At 37.7% G+C, this 23,367-nt stretch overlaps 4 protein-coding genes and 1 long non-coding RNA gene across 6 annotated transcripts; 2 read left to right on the top strand and 3 right to left on the bottom strand.

Moving 5' to 3' along the window:
* Positions 1 to 434: 434 nt before the first annotated feature.
* LOC113697066 (PHD finger protein ALFIN-LIKE 1-like) lies at positions 435 to 4,371 on the top strand. 2 transcript variants are annotated; one of them, XM_027216507.2, is made up of 6 exons: positions 435 to 670; positions 852 to 968; positions 1,139 to 1,171; positions 1,858 to 2,080; positions 3,347 to 3,467; positions 3,911 to 4,371. In XM_027216507.2, the coding sequence occupies exons 2-6, from the start codon at positions 875 to 877 to the stop codon at positions 4,160 to 4,162; spliced, it is 723 nt and encodes a 240-aa protein (XP_027072308.1). In that variant the 5' UTR covers positions 435 to 670; positions 852 to 874; the 3' UTR covers positions 4,163 to 4,371. The 2 variants fall into 2 exon arrangements, with proteins under 2 accessions (XP_027072308.1, XP_027072307.1); XM_027216506.2 differs by lacking the exon at positions 435 to 670 and having other exon boundaries at positions 689 to 968.
* Positions 4,372 to 4,886: 515 nt separating this feature from the next.
* On the top strand, positions 4,887 to 7,360 carry LOC113695803 (protein PHR1-LIKE 1). Its single transcript, XM_027214963.2, has 6 exons — positions 4,887 to 5,197; positions 5,344 to 5,420; positions 6,159 to 6,198; positions 6,376 to 6,436; positions 6,578 to 6,647; positions 6,737 to 7,360. The coding sequence occupies exons 1-6, from the start codon at positions 5,023 to 5,025 to the stop codon at positions 7,139 to 7,141; spliced, it is 828 nt and encodes a 275-aa protein (XP_027070764.1). The 5' UTR covers positions 4,887 to 5,022; the 3' UTR covers positions 7,142 to 7,360.
* A 4,370-nt stretch (positions 7,361 to 11,730) lies between these two features.
* On the bottom strand, positions 11,731 to 14,743 carry LOC113695056 (jasmonate-induced oxygenase 1). Its single transcript, XM_027214013.2, has 3 exons — positions 13,413 to 14,743; positions 12,307 to 12,637; positions 11,731 to 12,061 (listed from the first exon to the last, which is right to left on the bottom strand). The coding sequence occupies exons 1-3, from the start codon at positions 13,922 to 13,924 to the stop codon at positions 11,813 to 11,815; spliced, it is 1,092 nt and encodes a 363-aa protein (XP_027069814.1). The 5' UTR covers positions 13,925 to 14,743; the 3' UTR covers positions 11,731 to 11,812.
* A 1,175-nt stretch (positions 14,744 to 15,918) lies between these two features.
* Positions 15,919 to 16,530, bottom strand: LOC113695633 (F-box/kelch-repeat protein At3g23880-like). Its single transcript, XM_027214757.1, has one exon. It carries the CDS (start codon positions 16,528 to 16,530, stop codon positions 15,919 to 15,921), a length of 612 nt encoding a protein of 203 aa, XP_027070558.1.
* A 5,807-nt stretch (positions 16,531 to 22,337) lies between these two features.
* Positions 22,338 to 23,367, bottom strand: LOC113694704 (uncharacterized). The gene is made up of 2 exons (XR_011817267.1): positions 22,882 to 23,367; positions 22,338 to 22,581 (listed from the first exon to the last, which is right to left on the bottom strand). It is a non-coding gene; the product is annotated as an uncharacterized lncRNA (long non-coding RNA).

The raw sequence follows: 23,367 nt of genomic DNA, 5'->3' as shown, positions 1-23,367 counted from the left end.
AATGTTTATAGAAACTAACACGAAATAAAGGGATATTTTTCAATACAAAAAATAGTATTTGTGTTAATTGAAAGCATGTGTTGTGAATTCTTTACGGATCATGCAATTTGGTGTATTTGAATGGCAAATTATTTAAAAAATTTTTTGTTGCATTACAATATGTTTTCTTTTTTTCCAAAACGGTAACATGCATTACAAATATGTTTCCAAATCACCCTTTTATTATTATGTCAATTATTTTTTTTATGCCACAAATAATAGAAGAGAAAAGTAGTATAGTGTTGTTTTAAAATTTCCTTTGGCAAAAAAAAAAAGTTTTTTTTTTGGCTTACGACACTCAAAAGTGTTTTTGCTTATCACACTCCGCATTTATTTTGACCTAAAAAAAAGTGACACGAGAGGAAAGAGAGTATAATTAAGAAGCTTGGCTTGAGTAAAAATTAGGTGCTCCAAAATTGATTCTTGCAGGAAAGAGTTAAAAGCGATAGCGTTAATCCCACTTCTCAAATTCCGTCCTCTCTCTTCTTCCCCTTCTTCTTTATTGTCTCCTCTTTTTAAGTTCAAAAATTTAACTTAGCGGTATTGGATTGGGCATGGAATGGATCCAATAATACGCTAGTAAATACTAGAGAGTACAGTATTACTACGCAAACACAAAGTGAAGCGGCAGGTAATTTTTTAGAGCTGTGCTCGTAATTGTAATTAATAAAATCCTTGTCTTCTCAATCCTCCTCCTGCCTGTGGGTGTAAAATTAAATTGGTTTTTTTTTTTTTATAAATAATACTACTCAATAGAATAATTAAAAAAAAAAAAGGAGCGGGTTGAAAATCAGTTAATTTGGGGTTGTTAGGAGGAGGACTTATAGCTTCTAAAATGTCTTCGGTTTCCTCAAACCCCCGAACTGTAGAAGAGATCTTCAAAGATTACAGCGCTCGTCGTGCCGGAATAGTTCGTGCTTTAACATACGGTACTCAATCCCTACCTACCTTTCTTAATCCATTCTAATCTTTTCCTTAGTTATTCAGTGTCTAATTTATTGTTATCATTTTGCTTAATTTCACGCTGCAATCAGCCTTTTCTCCATTTTTTATCCTGGTATTCAAAAAAGCTCTTTTTTTTTGGGTTTTGTGTGATCAGATGTGGATGACTTTTATGGACTTTGCGATCCAGGTAAATTCTGCTTTTACGAGATTTACGGTTTTGTTTACTGTAGATCGGAGCGTGTTGGTTAAACTCAGTTGCTTTTCAAGGAAGGTACAAATATTTAAGATTGATCCTATAGTAGTATAAAACTGCATTTATCCTCGTATCAAAAAGGCTCTGTTAATTCAAGGAATTCCTACAATTTAAAAGCCGGTGCTCTGATTTTTTGCGCTCTAACATTCATATTTTGATATCGAGCTATACGCTTTTAAATTACTTTTACGTTGGAGATTTGAAAAGATGATTGTATCGCTGTTCCCTGGGAGAATTAGGGAAAACTTTTGACTGATCATGATGATAGTATTATTTTTAGCATTTTTATTTTCTTGAAAACATATGAGACAGAAAGTCAGCAAGTGAAGATTCCTTTGCGCAAGAAGAGTCATTTACCTTGAATAAACGGTTGGAACTGTCTACTGAGTTGAATTGCATTATATGCTTTGTTTTACGCGATACATCGAACCAAAAAGAATAAAGCACCTACCTGCAGTATCTTCGATTGAGATATATACTCCTTTTCATTTCTTAAATATGCATAAACTAGGCCCTTCTGTTCGACTTCCATGTTCTAACTTTGCTTCAGATTTTTTGGCTTTATAGTTCTTGCTTTCTTTGTGGTATGATCAAGTCGGTCTGTTTTCTGGGCTGTGTAGAGAAGGAAAATTTGTGCCTGTATGGTCACCCAAATGAGACCTGGGAAGTGAATCTTCCGGCTGAAGAAGTACCTCCAGAGCTTCCAGAGCCTGCACTCGGGATCAATTTTGCTAGGGATGGAATGAACCGTCGAGATTGGCTCTCGTTGGTTGCTGTGCACAGCGATTGTTGGTTGCTCTCTGTGGCTTTCTATCTTGGTGCTAGGCTTAATCGAAATGAAAGGTTAGCTGTTTCAAGGCACTGTCTTTGGAATTCCGGGATTAGACTGTCAATGATAACAATGACCTCATTTGAATTGGGTAGTCTCCAAAGTTGGTGTTGCATGCTTAAGAATGTTCTATGGCTGCATTATTCGCATCGTTTATTTCAAGATTGCTTCTTTGTGTGTGATGTGTGAAGAAAATGTAATGTATATAGATTTATTTGCCTTTTTGCAAGCGATCTTAATTACTCAAAGGCAAAACAGCATATCTTCTATGAGTTTAAGCAACGTTTCTGATGTGCCATCAAGCTTTTGCAGTTTGCCTGGAAATATAATGATCCTTGTGAAACTTTCAATTGGTCAGAGATATGTTTGTCTATCTGATCAAGCATATTTTGCTTAGATATGAGCGCTGTTACTAATATCTCGTACGCAATCAAGTTCATCAATCACTAATTATTCTGTAAATGCTTACACACACACACACACTCTCTCTCTCTCTCTCGGGGGGGGGGGGGGGGGAGGTGCTCGCTGCGTGGGGTGGAAGCTGGGTTGCGAGGTTTTGGATGCTTAATTGGCTTGTTTTGGCATTAATGACTAAGCCTTTTGTCCTGATCTCACCTTCAGCCACTATGGCTTGTTATCAATATGTAAAATTTAACTTAAATTTGCTATGGTGCAATCAAATTCTTCTAAAGATTCAAGATGTCCTACACATTGTTTTGACTGGTATACCTTGATTCAAAACCAGTTATCTGTTCCTTCACTCCAGCTCTTTCAGTTCTGGGACTTCTTAATATTGCTTGATCTTAATTTGTACAGTAAATCAAAATTAGGTATGGTAATTAGTCAAATTCTTTCCAATATGCAAGATGTCCTAATCTGCTGTTTTGGCTGGTATACTGTGATGCCTTGATATTTCATAGGTTGTGCACTTATCTTCAAGGTAGTGAGCTTGCCACATTACTAGAAACAATTGTTAATCCATCGTTTTTACTCTCTCTCTCTCTAGCAGACCAAGCATGATATTATACTAATTCGAGCTCTTTCAGAGAGGTAAAGTATCAAATCAGCAGTTGCATGATATTATTGTGAAAGTTGGCATATGCCTATGACGTGAACTAATGTAGTGTTGTGTTGATATGCATGACCGCCTCTTTTTGATCCTCGAACATTTAGTTAATCGTTTATGATTCCATTATTTCTGTGTGTCTGTGTGGAACCAGATTAACAGATTGTGGTATGAAGTTACTAATCCAAAACTATTTATGCTGCTTTCTGGACAGGAAGCGTTTATTCAGCTTAATCAACGATCTTCCAACTGTCTTTGAGGTTGTGACAGACAGGAAACCTGCAAAAGAAAAGCCCAGTGTGGATAGTGGAAGCAGATCTCGTGGCAGCACAAAGGTATGTCGATAGTAATGAAGTTCAAGTGGCTGTTGTTTGTTCTCTAATTGTATTTCTTTCTTTCTTCCCATTTAAATTGGGGTGACTTCTTTGGCTGATGAATTATGCTGTGGAGATAATCTTCTAATTCTGATTGTATGACCAGCACTTAATGGCGCATTTTATATAACAATGTGTAACTTTTAGATACTTTTATTTGAAGTTTGATTTCTGCAACTGGCTTTTTCAAGGAACCAGCACAACTGACCCAAATTTGTCTATTACCCTTTCCTTGCGTGTCCTCCTTCCAAGGACTATATGCTGCATTGTCATTTATATACCATGAGACAACTAGATTACCCTCAGTCACGGAAACAGAAGAAACTAATTTTTTGAACATTCTTCTGGTTTATATTTGATTTACATTTGCACTTCCATCCTTGACGTGTGATCTTTATTTGCAGAGATCAAATGATGGTCCGGCTAAAAGCAATCCAAGATTGGCAGATGAAAGTTATGAAGAGGATGACGATGAACACAGCGAAACACTTTGTGGCAGCTGTGGGGGAAATTATAATGCAGATGAGTTTTGGATTGGTTGTGACATTTGTGAGAGGTGGTTCCATGGGAAGTGTGTGAAAATTACCCCTGCTAAAGCTGAAAATATAAAGCAATACAAATGTCCATCTTGCAGCTTGAAGCGAGGCAGGCAGTAGTTGTCACTACTCAAGGCCAACTCAGGATCAGTGGTGTTTTGACAAAAGTAGTATAGAAATATCACTTTATAATGTCTTTAATGGACTTATATTATGTTTGTTTGCAATTTAGGGAACAAAAAGCTTGGCTGCTTCCCTACCAAACCCTTGCTCTGATGCTTTGTTATATAGAAATCTCTTCATTTTAATAGATATTCTTACAATTTCAATGGTTGGTTTTGTTGTTACATCATCATTTAATGAGGGGTGCGCCTATCTTCAGTTTGGTTGCATTACTATGTGAACAGGCCACGCAAGAAATATTTATTTACGGGGTCAAGATCAAATCTTCTGATCCTGTGAAGTCTTGTTTATGTTTTAGAGTCTTACCATTATCTTCTTTTAGAATTGTTCGTTAGCAAGTTGGCATTGTCGATGTAAGCAAATTTGCAGAGAATCTAGTCTGTCGAGGCCCCAATTGGTAAAAGGTAAGCAAATTTTTTAGGATCTCGCAGGTCAAGGCTCAAATGGTAAACGCCACAAGAGTGTAGACAAGAAAAAATGACTCTCGTATCTTCTATGTCATAACTTTATATAATTTGCAGTAGATTTGATTTGGGCATGAAGATCACGCTTACGAACGTATCTTGTCTGTTTATGTTCTTGTTCCGATCTTTATCCATAGATTTCTTCACCAAGCGATGCTAACTAGAGAAACAAGTCTCGAGTTTGAGAAAAATAGGACTCTTTTCGTTGGCTTGGTTTGTTCCGAAAATTGAAGACAATCTACGGCATCCCACCCCACGCCCGCTTAGTGCCTATCGCCCACATAACATCATCTTCACTGGCAACAAGTCCTTTAGTGCCTTTTTATCTCCTGCATGACAATACCGAGTCCGGAGGGGCGGGTTGCTGCACATTTTCATGCCCGGGAGACTAGTGAGGTCAACATGGGGGCGAGTCGTTCCGATGGCTCTTCGAAAGAGCGCTTGAAATGGACCCAAGAACTTCACAGTCTCTTCGAGAAGGCGGTTAACCAGCTTGGTGGTCCAGACAGTAAGTGAGCCAATTGAGATATTCTTCTGCGCAATTTGGTGCATGCATTAATGTTCTTCTGCGTAGCCTGCCGAGTTTCTCCTCCACAATCTCGTGTGTTGCGGCAGCTGATTGATTTTGTCATCCTCTTGATGTCTATACTGCAGGGGCAACACCAAAGGGTATTTTGAAGGCTATGGGCATTCCTGGACTCACTATTTTCCACGTTAAAAGCCACTTGCAGGTGCTCTCCCCTGCCTTCATGAGTCACTCCGCTCCATTCAAATTTTTTGATTGTTCAATTTGATCCAACATTTTGGCTGGAATCTTGCTGCTGCTTCTCCCACCCTGCCCTTCTGTCTGTACACGGAGAAAACAAGATAGAATATGCATTAAATGGTGCGGGAGGGAAGGACTTGCATTTCTATGATCGGAAGCAGTTAAAACTCTCTTTTCTACCATCGCGATCATCATGGGAAATTTTCGTCTCTGTCACTAAAGAGTTTCTCTGTTTCCCTCCCGTCTGCACTTTTTTACCGTTTATGCATCAAAAATAAAATCCGATATGCAAGTCGTCGTCGTCAGCCAGCCGGTATCATCACATATTCGCCTGAGATGCACCATAAATCATGCATATAGATCGATCAGGATCAGCATATAGTTAAGAACTAGTAGTGAAGAAATAGTAATTGTCAAATATCTCTGAATGGCACTTAATAATTATTAAGCCTTCTTGATTTGGCGCAATATATAGGTCCAACTTCACTTTAAAATGGTGCTGTAAGATAAACCGAAATAGTGAGAGCACTATTTTAGGATTGAAATGAGATAATTGTTTAACCAAAGCGTTTTGCTTGGCGTCCTGTAGATTACGTCAGATTTTTAGAAACTTCAGTACATATGACTTGGCAACCATTTTGGAGGCATAGCTTTAATAATAATATATTTGCTTGTATTCTATGTGTCTTTTTTATTATTCCAGAAATACAGGATGTCAAAGTTCATCCCAGAATCACCCAACAGTAAGTTTATCCAGTTCGAAAAAAAAGTATATATATTTGGCTTTCATTTCCCTTTCAGATCTCTGTTTCCGTACGTCCACCAGGAACAGGAAGAGAAAGGGCCATTCCCATTCGTTTAGTTTAGTTTAGTATATTGATTTGATGAATGATGGGTCTCCTCAATCCATTCATATTCAGGGGGCAACAGGTTTGAAAGGAGAAGCATATCTGAAATATTGCCAAACTTCAGCGCAACATCGTAAGTAGCAGCCATCACTGTTGATTTTCAGATGAATAGCAGCAAGTCAGATTCCAATTAACAAAATCTATTCTCCCCCCCCGGCGCCGGGGGATCCAACCTTTTTTTTTTTTTTTTTGCCCTTTCTCCCTGTTATTACAGAGGCGCTCAACTTAACGAAGCACTGCAAATGCAAAAAGAAGTGCAAAAGCGGCTGAGTGATCAGCTTGAAGTAAAGCAAATCGTCCCCTTATTCTATTCCCCAAGTTGGAACTTAAGATCAAGTTGGAATTTCATTCTGCCTTTCTTATCCTATTTCAGGTTCAAAGGAGTTTGAAGATGAAAATCGAGGCTCAAGGAAGATTTCTAGAGAGAATTGCAAACGAACACAAAAACAGGGCGGCAAATGCAAAACCAAGCAAGCCTTACTCTCCAGCTGCATCCCTGCCTTCTCTGTGCGAGGAGTCCGACTCTGAGGTAGACAGAAACGAAATACGACCTGCTGTTGCTGCTGCTGCAGAATTTCGAGCAGCAAAGAGGATAAGGATAGAAGATGACGATGCTTTGCTACAAAAATGCGACCTTGAATCCTACAACAACGGCCATCAGAGCCCGTTTCTCCTCAGAGGATTGAACAGCCCGTGTTGGGCTCATGAAATGGGATATCCATGGGGCGTTGCAACCCAGTCTCCCATGTTGCCAGCACTGTATGATCCTCTAAACTGAAAAAAGCATTTTAGAGCTTTGACAAGATAAATTTGCAGCGGGAAAGTATAGGCATTTACTCTTTCCTTTCCTGCTGAGAATCAGTCCATGGCATGGGATTGGACCAGGTGGAAATGGGCTTAACTGGTATAGGTGTTACAAACATGTCATGAATCAATCAAATCAGATCGTGTGTAATTCAAATAATGGCGATTACAACAATAAACTTGATTTAATCTATCCCAAGTTTTCTCTTAATATCATTTAGTACTCCTAATGTTTTAAAAATATTACTACCACCTCTTATTTTTGTTATTTGCATAACAGAGTTTTTAAAAATTCTAAAGTACCCTTTTGCTCATTTTGTTAAATCAAAATATTCCTAATGCTTACTTTTAGAACTTTATAAGTGACATTAAGAAAAACTTCAGGGGAGGTTTCGGATATTATCCAAAAAAGGGAAAAACACTCTCCTCCTTGATAATTAAGCACGACTTTATACTCTGTAATTTGTGCTTAACCATCGGGAATTATTGGACATTGATCCAATGATTAGGGAGAACTTCTTTAAAACTCTTCTACAGAATAGCATAAGAGTTGACGGGATTCAAATCCTGTTTAGTGCATCACGCAAGAGAAGCAAGCATAGGTGCTTCCTATTTGTTCATAAAAAATGCAGTTATACACTTAGTTTGCCTTTTGGAGTAGGACTAAGAATAATTGCCTTTGCAAATTTAAAAAGAAAAATAATGAAATGGGAATCCGGATATGGACAATGCCTAATGGGCTTTGACACTTTCTTTCTATTGCGAGGGGAAGCTTTGGGTCTTAGACGGTCAACTTTCTTAGCCCCGAATCCATTATTGAGCGTCCAGTTTTTAGATGAGTCCTAGGGAACTTAGAACATTTACAGTCGACGAGGGATTTCCACTTGATCCAAATACTCGATCTGCTCGTTTTAGGGCCCCAAACTCATGGCTCAACAGGAATCTTAAAAAGGAACAAAAATGAAAAAGGGCAAGGGATCTTTATCACCTGGAAATCTAATAGGAAAGCAAAAAATATGACTGTACCAAAGGAGCCCAACATTTACTTGCTCCACTGAGACAATTCGCCCAACTTATTCTTCATTCTTTTTGGAAATATATTTTTAATCCGTTTTGGAGTTTATTCACAAGAAATGGCTGGGACATGAGCAAAGGAAACCATTTGCATCAAACAGCAATGGCCAGTACTAATCTAAGGCCATGAAATATTATGATCGGTCGCTCCTTGTCTGGTGACGGACACCGGACAAAAAATGACGCGTCATCATTTTCCGTTGATAGGTGCTTGGTTTTAATACACCGTATCATAATCCAGCTAATATCTTCTCACAAAGCAGATCGTTACCTAAATTTCATTGTAAAACAAGCTTTTTCCATTTGGGTTGTTCCTTAGTATTCCTTTTGGGCCTTTGAAACTCAGTTACAGGTCGTTGGTGGCACGAGGTATCCCACGGGCGTACAAGATGAAGTAAAGAGGTCGTTTTGTGCCCTACTGAGTTATCTAAAATGAGTAAACTACTTGGATAGTCACTAAAAATTTTTTGAATAATCGAGTTTTGACCACTCAACCATTAATAATATGTTTGTATTCACTAAACTATCAAAAGTGTAAATTTTGCATCACTCCGTCTATCTTCACGTTGAATTCTGTCATATTTAATTATTAATAGTATGGCTCGTGAATCGTGTGAACTCTTAAATTTGACAGAGTAAACGGTGGAATAAGATGGAATGACTCAAAATACATACTTTTGATAGTTCAGTGGATAAAAATATACTATTAATAGTTGAATGGTCAAATCTTGACTATTCGAAAGTTCAGTGGCTACCCGGATAATTTGCTCTATTTAAAACCGTTTAGCTTTTCTTTTGGTAAAAAGAAAATTTTATTAACGAATTATTGAAAATCGTCCAACATGCTTTAGTATATGTCAGTGTCGTAATGATAGGTTAAACATGTACTAAAAATTAAAAATCTACAATTTAACAAAAACAATAAATCTGAAAAATTATGAACAGGATTGAAAAATACAATAAATTTTAAAACTGTCTTCTAATAAGATAAATAGCTGCAACTCCCTTCTATACATGTTACAATTACAAGATCTGCTAATCAATAGTTTTAAACTCCAAAATGACGTTCAATTTTGTCGAAACAGATCCGAGATTCGAAAAAAATTTCACAACTAGATTTGAAATAAATTTAGATCTAACAACAAAATAAGAAAAAATAATGCAAAAATCTCCATAGGAAGCCCTTGGAGAACATAAAATTCTTATTAGAAACTAGTAAGAGAAACAAAAAATTCTCACTAAGCATGTTACTTATAAGAGACTCTATTTAAAAATAATTTTAAAAAAATTAATGAGAGGAAGACCATCAGAACGGGAGAAGAAGGCCTTTAAGAAAACGAGAAAAAGTAGAAAGAAGTTGGAAAAAGGGAGAAATAAGGAGAAGTATTTAGCTAATGCAATAACAACTGTAGCAATGTACTATTAATTATAGCCGCAGATGCTAGATTCAGCAAAGAATACGTAGTTCATCTTCCTTGTTATCGACCTCAAGAAAGCAAGTCACCCAAACACCACATAAAGTCGAAGCTAGTGTTAGCCAAGTGTTGCTCTTACATTGATCAAATGAGATATTCTTTCTGATGTATTTTAAAAAGGGGGGAAAGAGAGAGAGAGAGAGAGAGAAGGAATATGATCAATTACGTGTTTCCTTTTTCCCAAGATTTGTATGCTTGAAAATTGAATTGCATTAAGCAATGGTCAATTAATGACTAAATGGACATACTGGCTATCCTACAAAACCTTCCGTGATAGTCACGGATATGCGTGTGTGTGTGTTTTTTTTTCAAAAAAAAAAAAGGGAATGAAAATACAGGTCGTAGGAAATTTGCGTGGCATTGGTTGGTGAGTAACAGGAAAATTGGGCTTGAGGCGATTGGCCATGGGATTTAGAAGAGACTTTGGTGATAGTTCTGGTGTTCATACTTAGCTGTCTCGGCTGAAAAGTGAATGACCGTGACTGTCATATTACCATGCCAATAAAACGTGCTTCTTTTCAGAGCGCCTAACCTCTGGAATGTGGCAAATAGCCAGCCAGCCCGCCCGCCCTACAATATTTACTATCCACAGGGATAAGAGTAGGCAGTAGTATTACTTTTCAAAGCTGACTAATTCTCCAAACATTATTGCCTCCGACCTTGATATTCAATGAATCGAAGGGTCCGCTATGCTTTCTCAATTTGACCGGTAACTTCTCCCCGCCTCAGTTGAGTTGAGGACGATTAATTCAAGCTATCTACTCGAAAGACACTGCAGCGGCATATGACGAAGCATTGCGAAGACAGGAACGAGGAGCAGTGCGTAATAGATAAACACGAAGGGAGGAGTTAGACACTTGATCCAAGCAAAAAGGATTAAAAGAATCAAAAAATTTGAATTCCAATTTGTCGACCGGTCCCAAATTCTCTCTTTTTTTGAAAGAAAGAGTAAAGCTCAAAAGGGAGGGAGATTAGCCTATTGATTCTAAAGTTCGGCGGTCCCAAATGGAGACATACAATACTTCTTACACAATAATGTTTATTGACGAGGGAATGAACAAAACTTGAATTCAAATTTCTCTAAAACTAAATGGAGGATGTTCGAACTTATTATTTCATCCGAACCTAATTAAACTATATGAGTCCACCTGCACAAATCGATTGAAAATCACGGCATTTTTTAGCAATAGACACAAATTAATGTGAAATCCCTAAAATCAAGGAGGCGTGTTATCTTTTAATTTCATTTTATCATTAAGTTTCATGGTCGCTTAGTATAGAATTTTACTTAAATTATTTATATGACCAAAAAACAAGCGGTTTGTTCAAATCAGGCCGAGCCCAGAAGAAGATCACTAGAGTCTACGCTCTCGTAAGCCCCCATACTGGTAGGAGTATACAAAGCATTTGTTGGATTTTGAACGGAGGCATCGATGTGTAAAATAGTTTGCAAATTTTAATTCATGTATTCACTCTCACCCACTTGAATTTAACAAGTAGCCTCTGCCGCAACTTGTATTGAATATGCGTTTGGAATGTAGGGGCTTTAAAGCCCTTCAATGACCACCCCCCCCCCCCCAAAAAAAAAAAAGGGAAAAGAAAAGAATATATATTTCCTTCAATTTCATCGAAGAAAATTATATGTTCATACAACTAAGTTGGTAATTACACCAAAATTATACGAGTTTATACCAAATGTGATAAAAAAAAATTACACGAGTTAATTTGAACTGGATACAACTCAACTTGTGAGACCTCTGATCCTTACATGATTAGGTTATTGTTCAATTTAATCATCTTCATAAGTTATTAGCCTAAAATTAAACATAATGTTTAAATTATAATATTGTCAATGACGTGTAGTAGTTTTTGTTTGAGAATTGGAATTGTATCCTGCCATGTGTCTCATGTAAATTAAATTTGCTCAGATATGCACGTGTGATTAACTATGCTGGCCGTCCAGTTGATTAATTTTATAGCATTTGTTCTGGAAGTCAAACTTGCACTAGCAATGTGAAACTGGGAAAATAAGGAGATTGATTAACTATAATCAAGCGCTTAGATGAATACAATACAAGATACAATGGATCATTCATCTACTTGGGGGATTTGAGGGATTCAACTTGGGACTTGCCACAAGGGCCCCTTGTTCTGATGAAAACTCTGTATTCATTGTAGGTCATGGGCGAATATAGGGCAGGGGAGTCCTCCGCGACCAGCTCCGGCGCAGGTTGGATAAGCAAGTCACCCCTTGGATTGTAGAAAAATGCCAGCGACACTCGTTCTTTGACCGAATTCACGATTACTCGGTGCTCCACGCTTCTGTACCTCGCGTTGCTCAGGACCTGCAAATTCCTCGCGTGCTTAATTCATTTTCTATACTTTGACTAATTACGGCTCGAGAAAAGACAGCGATGAACATAATGCAGAATTTCTAGAAAAGCAACGTAACCACTTTTGTCCCCTTTTGGTAATGTTTTTCTTCTCTTTTATATATACATATATATATATATATAGAGAGAGAGAGAGAAGAAGAGGAAGACGAAGAGGAAGACGAAGAAGAAGAAGAAGCAAGCCAGGATGAAGAAACCTGAATTTGATCTCCAATGTTGACAATGAAGGCATTAGGAACCGGTTTGACCGTTATCCAATTACGGGCACGGCGGACTTGGAGGCCGGCGACATTTTCGTCAGGGAGGAGAAGGGTCATGCCACCAGGATCAGAATGTGATGAGAGGCCCAGTGTGAGGTCCGGTTGTGGACATTTCGGGTAAAAATTTATCCTCAAGCATGCGCCCACTTCCTCACCTCCGAAAGCTTGCTGAAGGTACTCCTCTTTTAGTCCAAGATTCAATGATAAAATCTTCGTCAACTTCCCACAGAGTTTAACCAGTTCCTCGTTATACTTGCCTACCAATTCCCTGCGTCGGACACCAAACAAATTCCTAATGTTAGAATGAATAAACAAATTCCTAATGATAAACTTAATTTTAAATTGTAAAAATAAATCACCGCCGTCTTTTTAACCTCCTTTTTTTTTTTTTTTTTTTAAGTTTAAAGGGAGATTTCAAATCTTACAAAAGAGAGAGAAAATGATAAGGCTTGAAAGTCAGATGCAGGAACTTCACCGTACGTATTAATACTAAACGCACGTTTTGTAATAAACAAGATGCCTCAGATATATATACCGTGGATCAATTTTTAATGGCCGAAGACAGCAGTTCCTTTTCAAGTTATTGTGGTGCAGAAGTCTAGCTACGAGACGACGTAGTATTACACGAAGTGGTACATGCTAGCAATAATCTCGAAGTGGTACTATTGAGTTGATGTTGCATGATCAAGAAGGTATATATGATGCATCAGAGTATCAGCAAGCATATCTTACCTTACTAAACAAGTAAGGTTAGACATGGAAAGCTCACTTTACTTATTTGGTAGAAAGTAGCTGTGCATCTCTCACTCTCAACTCTCGAGTGACATATTTTGAGCATGCAATATTGAGATGTACGCATGTCAAAGCAATCTTCAAATCAGATGATCTCACGTCGATTACTCCGAAAGACGATATGACATGAAATCAATTTGGGGAGGGTTGGATTGGATAGACTTCTCATGCAAAAACATCATCCATGCCGCAACAACTGGCGGATTGGAAGAGGGTTCAAGTGGAAAATAAGAGACGCGATCATTAATTACCTGCATGAAGATGGAAGCTTAGGCCACTTGTTTTGGTCCCTCAGGGAAGTAGGAAGGTAATGAAGAAAGAAGTAGTCACTCCAATCCAACTTTGCTCCTTTCTCCACCCCGAGCCGGCTGCCGTAACCTTCATAGGTGCTCGGGGAATTAGCATATTGCTGCTTCTCCTCCAAGGGAAGGTGAAAGAATTCGCGCCACACCTCCCGAGTGCGGGCCATGAGCTCATGGCTAACCCCATGGTTAACCACCTGGAAGAAGCCCCACTCGCGACACGCAGTGGCTATGCTGTCCAAGGTTTCTTGGCGCAGCGAGTCATCCTGCGGCAGGCCAGAAAAAAGACTGTGGAGGTCAATCACGGGAATTTGCACATCGCTGCCTGCAGAGGATTCTATAAGCCGGGAAGGCCTATCGGATGGACCTTTCACGTAGCGTTTGGGGATTGCCCGAATGCCACTGTCCGACAGTGATTGGACCCTCACAATTGGTTCCGGCCAACTCTGTAAGCAGTTCATGCTTGCTGCTACCTAGTTGGTGTACAAGCTACTACTCAGTGAGAGCTTCTTCTGCGTAGTAGTGCTTGTATAAATTTACCAAAAGTTGTGGGTATAGTGGCGGTGGTGGTGGAGGGGTAGGGAGGCGGATGGTTCTTGAGACTTGGAGTCAAGTGCAAGCGTTCTTTTTAGCAACTAGTACCACTACCAACGAGTTCAACGTGACTGAAAAAGTCCCAAAAGGCAAGGGAAGCATCTATGCAAATAGCAGCAGTAAAGTAGAGTAGCAGCAGTAGATAGTGAACGTGATATTCGTGTGGAGTTAAACTTAGAATAGAAGTAGTGGTGGTATTACTACTACTACCTATATATAGAGAGCATAAAAGTTGGAGGCAGTGACAGTCCAGTCCAGTCCAGTACTTGTCCACTCACTCAGACCATACAGCTAGTCTTATACATGCATGATTAGTGGACATTGTAATGAAGGAAATGATCGACTTCCTGATGGACCTTTATGCATGAAGATATATGCTAACGATGTTGCTAAGGGCAAACTTGGGATCTGGCTAGTATGAACTGAACTAAAAGAGTAGATGGAGGTTACATGAACACTAAAAACATTAGAAAAGTACACGAGCTGTAAAAGTAGGGTTGGTGAGCTTTTCTGTGCAAAGAAAGCTCCTTGGAGAGACCGATGAGGAGGAAACAGACCAAAACCATAAACTAATAAACTAACAAAGTTCGTGTTATATGGTGTGCCTCGATGGCTGGCTACCTGCCTGCTCAATATCCGTTTTGAGTGCGGTGACTGATGGCTGATGGAACTGTGATATACATTACATGAGACACGCACTCATATATATACACACACAGAGAGATAGAGAGAGATGAATAATGGTGGAGCTCATATTTCCGGCGCCGTGATGGTTTTGACTAGCTCTCTGCCTATGGGACAAGTACAAGCACATGCACATAAATGTTTAAGATGGAGAATTTTGGATTGGATTAGATGCTAGTGGCACATTAACGCTACCTTCCCTGTGGCCTATACCAACCACTTCATTCTTGATATGGATCCAAGTGGTTGCACCTATTATTAATTTGGTTGGCCGGTATTGATTACTATTTAATACTATGATCGGTTATGCCTCAAACAGGGCATAGTTTCTGGTGTTACAGCAACAGGGGTGTCCTTACCGTTATCTCATGTCCTTACTGTTAGAATTTTTCCCAAGTTTGTGCTTTCAGTGATTAATTTTGATTTATCAAAAGTGGGTTCTGCTGATCAATTTTATTTTGTAAAAAATGAATTGAATGAAAAATGATAAAGTTCACTACAACTTGGAATCTACATGTAGTCAATTATTAATGGAATGCACTTGGTATAGGAATAGTTATTAAGATTAAAGTTAAGATTAAAATTTTTATGCACTGACACTCTGACACTGACAGTGTAGTGATTTTTTTACACTAGCAGCTTTAGATGTATATTACATGCATATGATTTAAATTTTAAATTTGAATTCATGCGTTGTGATATAATCTAGCGTATGAAAAAATTATCCTTAAAATTATTTTAATAAAAGATCCAAATATAGAGTAAGGTTACTTTAATGGGAGGTCACAGGTGTACGAGTGATCATTACATACGCCATAAACTTTGTGGAAGGAGGAAAGGCAAATTTTGAATTTTATAAGGACCTTATTATATATTTTGTTTGATCTGCATGAGGGAAATTTTACAATTTAATTTTTGATTTTATGAGGAAAAATTTAGGGCAAATTACATTTTAGCCTCCTGTGATTTTCGCAAAAACCACATAACCCCTCCATGATTCAAAAAACTATACATAAACTCTCTGTGATTTGGGTTAAACTGTCAAATAGACGGAATGAACACTTCGTGACGGTTCGTGGGCAAAACGCGCTTGTACTACTGGTATCAATAAGAACCATTCCCATATTACCCTTTGACCCTGATGTGGACAGGATGCTAACTGTATACAAAAAGAATGCTAACTAGAAGTTTCATTACTCGTGGGTTCATCACACGAGACAGTAACGATCTTGTAATCATCATTAGAACTATCATAACCCAATGCACCCCCAATTCGAACAGCCTCCCGAACCAAAGGGCTAGCGGGCAATTTCACGAACTCCATGGTCGTGGGGTTTATCAAATACATTGTATCCCGGAAGCCTATCTCCATTCTGAATCCTAACACCAACACCAACCCGTTGCAAGAACCAACAATTGAGGCGTACTTCGAAGATGTATTCTCTAAAATGTTCTCTGCAAGGGTGAGCTTTTGCAAAACAGCTTCGGAACCAGGGTTGTCAGCGGTAGTGAAAGTTAGGGTGTAGATGCTGCGTGAAGAGAGAGGGACAGGGGAAGAAGAAAAGAAGATGAGTTTTTGGGGGTAATGGAGATGAAGAGTGAGGTAGGCTGTGATGAATAGTGGGTCGGAGAGTAGAGATCGCCATGACTTCGAGACGCACCTGAATTTACCGATAGATTTCGGCGGAAGACGTAAGAGTATGTCGACTGTGAGTTCTTCGGGAATATTTGGGGCTAAGGCAGCCTTGGCCACCGACATTTGAGATTGATGGAGTTTCTTTGGGGACATCGATTATCGTACTCTAGTTATGTACTGAATTGCAGATGGGGAAGACCCTGCGTCCACATCATGGGTCAAAGGGCATCTCTTGTTTTGATTGACTGGTCCTTCCATTTCTGGTTCCGAAATTCACTCTCATTTCAGGGGTGGCACGAGCTTGGGTTGTCGGCGGTGTGAAGGATACAGTAGAATGTTATGGTGTGAAGACACAGAAGAAGAAGAAGAAGCTGCTAAGTCCTCTGGCTGTGTCCTACCATATCTCCCCAGTGGCTGACAGATTCTTTTTACAACACAATTCTTCACGCTACCCATAAATAACAAACCCCTTCACAAGACTCAAAAGGAGGGAATAAAAAATAAAAGCGAAATAATACAAAAATAAGGAAAGGAGCTGTAAGAAGAAATCCCCAAAGCAGCCAAATTCCGCAAGCCAAGATCCCCACCACCCTTATCACTACCCACCAGTCACCGAACCTTCTCCAAAGTCCGAAGGTAAAAGCCGATAATCTTCTCTTTCTCACGACAAAGGCCAGAGCAAGGGAGAGTCTGACTTCATCTGCTTTCTTTTTATATTTATATTAGGGTAATTTGGACATTTTGCCCACGAACCGTCACGATGGCTTCTTTCCGTCTATTTGACAGTTCAACCCAAATCACAGGGAGTTTATGTATAGCTTTTTGAATCATGGGGGGTTATGTGATTTTTGTGAAAACCACAGGGGGCTAAAATGTAATTTACCCAAAAATTTACAATTCTTGGGAGCTTAGGTTAGCAGCTGCTCCTTGCATTCTTCCTTGTTGGTTTGGATGTGGATACATTTTAATTCTGTGGTATCATCATCATGGGAAAGGATTTGTATTGTCGAATATTATTTGGAAGTCCTCGCGAATTGCAGTAGTAGGACTATGAAAACCCTGAGCGCTTAACAAATAAAATCTTTGATTGAATATCAACTGAATTTATACCCTCTAGGCTATTATTATCAGACGCTAAACCTTTTTCCAGCCAAGGATCTACTCAAGCTATCTATCGAACTCAACCTGACCGTAGTTGGTTTCATCTTTGGAAATTCAGCCCAAAAGTCACGTTGACCAAACACCAAAGTGGATGGTTTTGGTTTTATTAGCAAGATATCTAGGAAAGGAAACCATCATGCTGTTGTAACTTGATGGCATACAAGTAGCTTCATTTTTAATACTGCACGTTTTAATAATTTTAATTCTCGGGTTTAAGGTAGAGATGATGCAAAATTAATTATGCCATGTTTGATGTAATAGATGACAGAAGTTGTACGCATTTCCTTCTTGTTGCCGATGATGCACATATAACTGGACACACAAGAACACTGATTGTGAATCCAAGACTCGCGTCTGGATTGCGGATCGACAGAAGAAGAATGATACAAAATTTAATTATGCCATGTTTGATGTATACCCACGCATAATAATGATCAATGCTGATATTTGATCCAGAAGAAGAATGAAGATTGCACGCCAAATCCCTTTGTTGCTTGCTTGTATTTCGTAGCATGCACTTCGATTGACTCCTTGTTTCTTTTCAGACTTCCTAATCACGAGTAAGTGTTTTAGCCATTCTTGATCATCTAACTTTTTGCCAGCTTTTCTAAAAGGGAAATAAAACTTGTAGTTAATTCCATCGTCCAGATATCGTCCACATTCATTTGAGGATTATAGCATAACAAACGAAATGACTCTCGATCTTTCTATTCAAATATGCGCAAAATAAAACCAAAGTGTATATTATGCAGACACACATTCATTTGCCTAAGTTTGTACGTACTACTCATGTCTATCTCACTATTTACATTAGTCAATTACCATAGTGAAATTTCTACATGTGTGGTTGTCAATCCATTTTTGTCAATCGACAACATCTATCTCACTGTTTATATTAGTCAATTACCATAGTGAAATTTCTGCATATGCGCTTGTCAATCCATTTTTGTCAGTGGACAACATCTATCTCATTATTTATATTAGTCAATTACTATAGTGAAATTTCTGCATATGTGCTTGTCAATTCATTTTTGTCAATCAGCAACATCTACTCTACTCCTATTCCTAGTATAGTTTATCGAAAACAAGACTTAAACCCCTCATCTTCAATCCCACCAAAACTTAAATCTTTAGTGGTGATCAACAGCCCAAAGCGGGGTTGGCTTCATCATCATGCCAGTCCCAAGGGTCTAAGATAAATGTTTGGCCGACTTCAATTTCAAACTCTTACACAGGCGGAGTCATAAGATATGTCCACGTAAGTATTTCACGTGGCCAAATTGCAAATCTTGGTAGATGCATCCAGGAACTGCGAAATCTTCATATGATGACCCAGGAACTTATCATCGAAATCATATGATGATTATAGGAAGCGATAGAGTGCAATGGATCCAAAATCACTGGACAAATCGGGGTAAACGGTTTCGGATCTACCTATTTTTGAAGCATCAATTGAGTTGGGCAGGATAGAAGGCAATTGGTACAGATGAGTGTATATGGATATAGAATTGATCTACATACTCGTACAATAATTTCATTGGGCAAAAAAAAAAAGAAAAAGAATTGATCTCCATAGCTAGGCACATTACTTCACGTTGGACTGTTGGAGGATAGCAATGTGGGAAGCATGAAGTATGGCGTATATACAGGTTCACCATACTATCTTGGCAGTCTGCACCCAAAAGAAATAAAAATCTCAAAAAAAAAAAAAAGGGAAAGGTATAGGAAGGGACATGTCCCACTTTGCGCAGCCATTGCAACATAGGCAACTGACTAGATTATGTCGAAATGATAGACTAAACCCGAAAAAAGTGTTCATGGATTTTTTTTTTTCAGTTTTCTTGGGAACTTAAGGCTTAGTTTGGCAGTTTAGGATAGAAAAGAGAAGGAGAAAAAACTGAAGTTACGAGAGAAGAGAAGGGATTGTTACGTACGTTGTTTGATAGTTTTAAGAATTAGTGAAATGATTTTGAATATGAAAGTTATTAAATATTTGTTCAAGATCATTTTAAGGATAAAATAGGTATTTTAAAAAAATTTCACAAGTTTCCTCCAACTTTCTCTCCATTTCTCTTTAATTTAGGAGAAAAAATTTTACCTATTATTTATCCTTCCATTTTTTTTCTTTTCTTTTCTTTTTTTACTAAAAACTCACAAACAAGGAAAAATCAAACTTTCTCTTACTTTCTTTTCTTGCCCAAATCCTTAACTCTCAAATGAAGCCTAAGAGCATAAACAAAGAAAAAGAAGAAAAAAAAAAATCAATCATATGGAGACAAACAATACAAGTAGGGATAAGGATTGGCGCAACTCAGTCAGTTAGAATGTGTCATGTCGACGCTGCCACGAGCAAGTTCGGCAATTGTCCAACTCAATTTGGATTTGGACAGCAAATTTTATCTTTAAGCTCTGGCAGCCGACAACCAGCACGAAAAAATATATATAAAAAAACACACACACACACACACACACAATATCAGTCTTTATATATATTATTGTAGTGTTTGAAAACAAAATTCTCAGATTCGCCCATTTGCAAGTACGTAGTAATGTGCGCGCGTTACTAACACACAAGTATATATATATATGTGTGTGTGTGTATATATATATATATGTGTGTGTTAAATGCACGCATACATATTAGTCTAATAATGCAACTGCAAACACAAGGTCACAAGCCATGGGCGCGTTTGAAACGTCCAGAAAAATGAAAAAAAGAGGCCTCTTGGGTTCTATCCAGTTCAGTGTAATTGGTGTTAATTCCCACAATTTTTATATAAATTCACATAATTCTTGTGTAATTTTGGTAAATTATACACTAAAAGTAAAAGCTATATGAGTGGACAAATTTTACAATTACATCAATATGATGCAAGTTTATGGTACCAAAATTGCAGGACTAGACCGAAGTGAAGCAGAGATCCAAAAAATGATGCGCGTCTTACGTCATAAATCAAGCGTCATCTCATTTCATATTTCGCATCATCTATACGCGAGAGGTCGTTGGTTCACACCGTTCAAAACTGTCATGCTGCTGCCTAGTGCCTACAGCGAAGGATCGCACGGATTTTATTACCAATCGCGCAGGGGAGCGTCGGTGGTGGTAGTCCAGCACTTTCCGCTGCTGACTTTTTGTCTTGTCATAGACAAATATATGGTTTAGTTATCCTACTTGTCTTCTTCCATGCCTTAATTTCTAAATTAGACACCGTAATTGTTTGTTACTCAAGATTGATAGATGATTGGACGGTGATTTTAGCCCTATCACTTGCATTACATTGAAAGCGTCCTATTTTTCATTTTAAAATGTTTCAAAATATTTATCTTATTAAAAAAATCAAAGTGTTTTTTAGTCCCTTTTTCCAATATAACCCCTCATTCTAATATGCACGTTATCATTCAAATTCAAATTGAATTTGAATTTGTGGGAGTAAAATTGAAAAGAAAAATGCAAATATCACGATCAAACCACTGGGTTTGTTTGGATAGGGGTTTATTTGAAATAATTATGATAACACTTTTTATGATGTGATGTATGTAAAATAAAAATTAATTAAAATTTATGAAATAAATTATTTTATCTCAAATCATCTCAATCCAAACACACTCAGTACTATATTTAAAAAGTTTGATTTTCAAAATAGGAACAGATAATTGAGACGGAAGGAGCATTTGAAAATGATGATACCTCTTTTTTAAAATGATGAAACTGAGACTGATGACCAGGCCCACTCTCATCTCTTTTTTCTAATTTTGACGAGCGTGAATGAATGTCAAGTTTCGCTTTGATATTTTGGACTTTGGAGCCATCAGCATTTAACTTGAGGATGAAATAAAACTAAAGAATCTAAATCAAGGACGTCACGGTTTTCTTTTCTTCTTTAGTTTTAGTGATGCCATGTTTTTTGCAGTTCCAATGAACAGCAATGGGTAATTGATTCAGCACCTTCTCGATAACGAACGGCCATTGGAGGGTTGGACTTCTTCTGTACGAGAGTGGAAGTCATGTACAAAATACTCAATAGGTGATCTGGTGGATATGTCTGATTGATATATTAACTAGTAAAATCTCTACAAATTAATACCTGATAATATCAAATAACATATAGCCAATGAGATATGTACTTGATATATCTTCTAGTCCCAATTTGGGCCAATGCGATAAATTAGTAAGATAATAATTTCAACAAAATAATAAGATAATAATAACTTTTTAAAAAAAATCTTATATAATACTTTGGTTCCATTCATACCATAAATTAATAATTCACTAAAATTACATATCATATTTTCCTAAACTATGAGGCTATCATTGATTTATGAATATCTTTTTGAGATGGAAAGCCATACTTTAACAATGAGATATTTACGAGAAGACCTTATGTTTGTTTATTATAAGAAGACTTCTTTGTCATTTATACACATAATGTTGTTAATTTGATTTATTGTATTTATTTAATGAAATGGAAATATTTCTAAGTCTTTTAACCTTTTTTTGTCAGAATATCAATTCCTAAGACCTAAGCTAATCCCACAAGCCCAATCAAAAGGCAATTGCTGACTTCTGGCTACACTTATGGAACCTCTTGATAATAGAAATATGATGTTAGTTAAGTATGTACATTGAAAACATTAATAGAATTAAATTACTCTTACAAATCAAGTAGATACGATTAATTTACATTCTTGAGACTTTTAGCCTTATTTTATTAATAGAATAATTCATATTTTTTATAAAAAAAAATAAAATTTTAGTTGATTAAATGAGTATTTTTTGAGTTGTAAGTACACTTGATAAATTAATAAATTATAACATGCAATTTGTTCTATGTGTAGCTACGTATATTGGACGGTACAATTATCACTGACAATTCCAAATATCTATAAGTGTAATGTCTATATTTGTTCTAGCAGTAGCTTCCACTGCAGAGTTCGGTGCAATTACAACTGACAATTCTAAGATCGCTTCATCCTCTGCCACACACTCCCTCTTCGGGAATCTTCCCCCCAGTCCCCACTCCTCCGGCCAGAACTGACTTCTAGCTGGCAAAGACAATAGGTAAACAAATTCCAGAAGGAACACGTGAAAAGTGATTCCGATCAACTTTTAATGCTTAGTACGGTCGACGTACACAAGATTTTCTTTCATTCTGGGTGCTTCTTTTTAACCCTTTCATCCAATTTTGCTGTTAACGTCGACGGAAAATACATCACAAATTGTTCAAGGGACAAATCGAAGGGGTAATTTTGTCAACATAGTACAGAGATGAGCGAAACCCAAAAAATCTTTGAACGAGATGTACTTGGACAAAAAACAACCACAATTTCTGCCTCCTTTCTTACCTTAGCCATGCCGGGATCTGGTGGATAATTGGAAAAAGCTTATGGGAAATACGTCGTCTCCCCCAACCCTGACCTCTCCAAGATTCTCTTCATGAATCTTCTTCTTCTTCTTCCGGGTAGTATTCTGCTGGACCCCTAGTGGTTATAGATGATTTGAGGGCGTATTTGCAGATTATTGATGTGGCTTCAATATTGATGTTTCATTATGACATAATTGGTCACGCATTTCGCTTGAGAGATCAAAGCGTTGAAGCTCTTGCTATTGTTGTACCTGTTTAGGCCATCAGAGAAGCTCGAGAACCCAAAACCCTATGGCATTATAATGGGTTTGGGTCATAATTATATTTGATGATTATCTTTTCATGCAGGAAAATTCCCAAAAAATTTTGAAGACTTTTAGGTTTTTTCTTCCTCGTTCTATGCTGACAAAATCACCCCTTCAATTTATCACGTGAGTAGTCTGCGATGTATGTTCGTCAATCTTAA

This window comes from Coffea arabica, chromosome 6e (genome assembly GCF_036785885.1).
Source record: "Coffea arabica cultivar ET-39 chromosome 6e, Coffea Arabica ET-39 HiFi, whole genome shotgun sequence".
Classification (NCBI taxonomy): Eukaryota; Viridiplantae; Streptophyta; class Magnoliopsida; order Gentianales; family Rubiaceae; genus Coffea; species Coffea arabica.
This window is presented reverse-complemented; position numbering and strand designations above follow the sequence as displayed.